General features: G+C 35.7%; 1 protein-coding gene across 1 annotated transcript in view; it reads right to left on the reverse strand.

Moving 5' to 3' along the window:
- Window positions 1-569: 569 nt before the first annotated feature.
- LOC107654306 (beta-glucuronidase-like) overlaps window positions 570-2,185 on the reverse strand; it is a 20,674-nt gene continuing 19,058 nt past the window's right edge. The window contains exons 11-12 of the mRNA XM_016441331.1: window positions 1,707-1,842; window positions 570-1,107 (exon numbers count right to left, since the gene is read on the reverse strand). Coding sequence (XP_016296817.1) covers window positions 959-1,107; window positions 1,707-1,842 — 285 coding nt within the window. The 3' untranslated portion in view covers window positions 570-958. The remainder of the gene's footprint in view (window positions 1,108-1,706; window positions 1,843-2,185) is intronic.

Genomic DNA, 2,185 nt, shown 5'->3' on the forward strand with positions numbered 1-2,185 from the left:
CATTTCACCTTAAAAGAAAAAAAAAAAAATTATATGTAATTTTGTAAATTTATTTTGACTTAAAAAAAAAAAAAAAAAAATTTTTCACATTTTTTTTTCTTTTTTTTTGCAATTCTCATTATTCTCAATGATGATCCTTATTAGATTCTCATAGATATTGTTATTACTGTAATGCAATTATTTTTCAAATTTAAATCTGCATTTAGGCAGTACAACAAATAAAACCATGATATATAATTACTTTACAGTTTGAATAATATAATAGTCCCTCCCCCTCAAATTCTAATTTAAATAAATCTAGATTTTTATTATTATTTTTTTTTTGCAATTCTCAATGATTATCCTTATTAGATTCTCATTAGATAATGTTATTACCGTAATACATTTTTAAAAATATATAAATCTGCATCAAGGCAAACAACAAATATTACAATCATATATAAATTAATAAGATATATATATATATATATATTTTGCATTACAGTAATGAATTTGGGGAGAAACGTGTTTTAATTATAATGTAAATAATGCAAAAAATATTGCTGGCCCTAAAATAGGCTTAATGGTCTTTAAACAAAATGTAATTTCTTTTTATGGAGGTGAAATGTGACCTGGACATGTTCATGACAGGTTTCATGATATTAATTCATTATCAAAAAAATATATCATTGCAAATGTTCACAGTATGAATCCCAGAGGCTGAAAAAAGGCACATTTAGGAAAAAGTATGCCTGTTCCAGTTTAATAGTGTTGCTGCGATTCAGGACTTTTGAAATAAAAAAAATTGAGTGTCTTTACAAAGAACAAACAGCATATGGATTCATCACACAATCACACCTTTAAGAACAGATCTGTGTTTTCTCCCCACAGGTGTGATTGTCAGTGAGGCACATATAAGGCACTTGATAAACAGTCCATTTTCACCTGGTTTTCCTGCACAGGAAGCAGCTAATCCGGCTCACTGGCAGGGATACCTGGCCCAGGTGGGCAGCACACCCGTCTCATTGGCGATCCTCCAGTATCGCTCTCGCAGCAGAAGCGCTCCGGCTTTGGGCTGACGCTGCCGAGTGAAGATTCCCTTCTTATTCCCAACCACTCGAGTGATGGCTAGAGACGGAGAGAGAGATTAATGCATGCTTTCCTTAAAGAAACAGTTCACACAAATGTAAATGTGCTGAAAATGTCCTCACCCTCAGGCCATCCCAGATGTAGATGAGTTTGTTTCTTCATCAGATTTGGAGAAATGTAGCATTGCATCACTTGCTCAGCAATGGATCCTCAGCAATGAATGGGTGCCGTCAGAATGAGAGTCCAAACAGCTGATAAAAACATCTGGACTGGAGTGGTGTGGGTTACTTGTGGATTATTGTGATGTTTTTATCAGCGGTTTGGACTCTCATTCTGACGGCACCCATTCACTGCAGAGCATCCATTGCTGAGACACTGATGCAATGCTACATTTCTCCAGATCTGATGAAGAAACAAACTCCTCTACTCCTTTAAACTTTGAGTTTCATCTATTAATCAGAGCAGAAAATGTGCAAATAAAGCATGCAGATTCCATACAGGTAACTAAAGATCCGTCGGACACGTTTTCATTCTCTTATCTAAAGCGTGCATGAGTGAACAGTGTGCTAGTTAATGTGTGCTATGTGTTCCAGAAAAACCTGTTCAGAGCAAAGGAAAAGGCTGCGGTTGTTTCCTACTTTGAGCCGTCATGAAGTCGGCGAAGTTCCAGATCAGCTCTCCAATCACGAACTCCTTCCTCTTCTGGTCGAACACGTTGTGGTAGTTCTGCAGGACCGTCGTCTGATACTCCTCTGTGAACATCATGGGTGGATCCTGCAGGACGACAAACATGTGAGGTTCAGTGCTTCCCACAGCTGTTAATGCTGGGTAAAAAAAAAAATATATATATATATACGAAGAGATCAGATGCAAAAGCCTCTAAGTGCTGTCTGAAATTTTCATCTAAAATGAGCATTTTATTCAGGCTCCTATATTTATGTTCATTTATTTCACTTAAATGCCATAGAAAAGGCCCTATACATTGCCATTAAAGTGAAAATACTGAACCTAAACATAGGAGCCTGATAAAATGCTAATTTTAGAAGAAAATTTCAGATGGCACTTAGAGGCTTTTGTGTCTGAACTCTTCATATATATATATATATATATATATACA

Source organism: Sinocyclocheilus anshuiensis, unplaced genomic scaffold (assembly GCF_001515605.1).
Source record: "Sinocyclocheilus anshuiensis isolate Anshui unplaced genomic scaffold, SAMN03320099.WGS_v1.1 scaffold163, whole genome shotgun sequence".
NCBI classification, from domain to species: Eukaryota; Metazoa; Chordata; class Actinopteri; order Cypriniformes; family Cyprinidae; genus Sinocyclocheilus; species Sinocyclocheilus anshuiensis.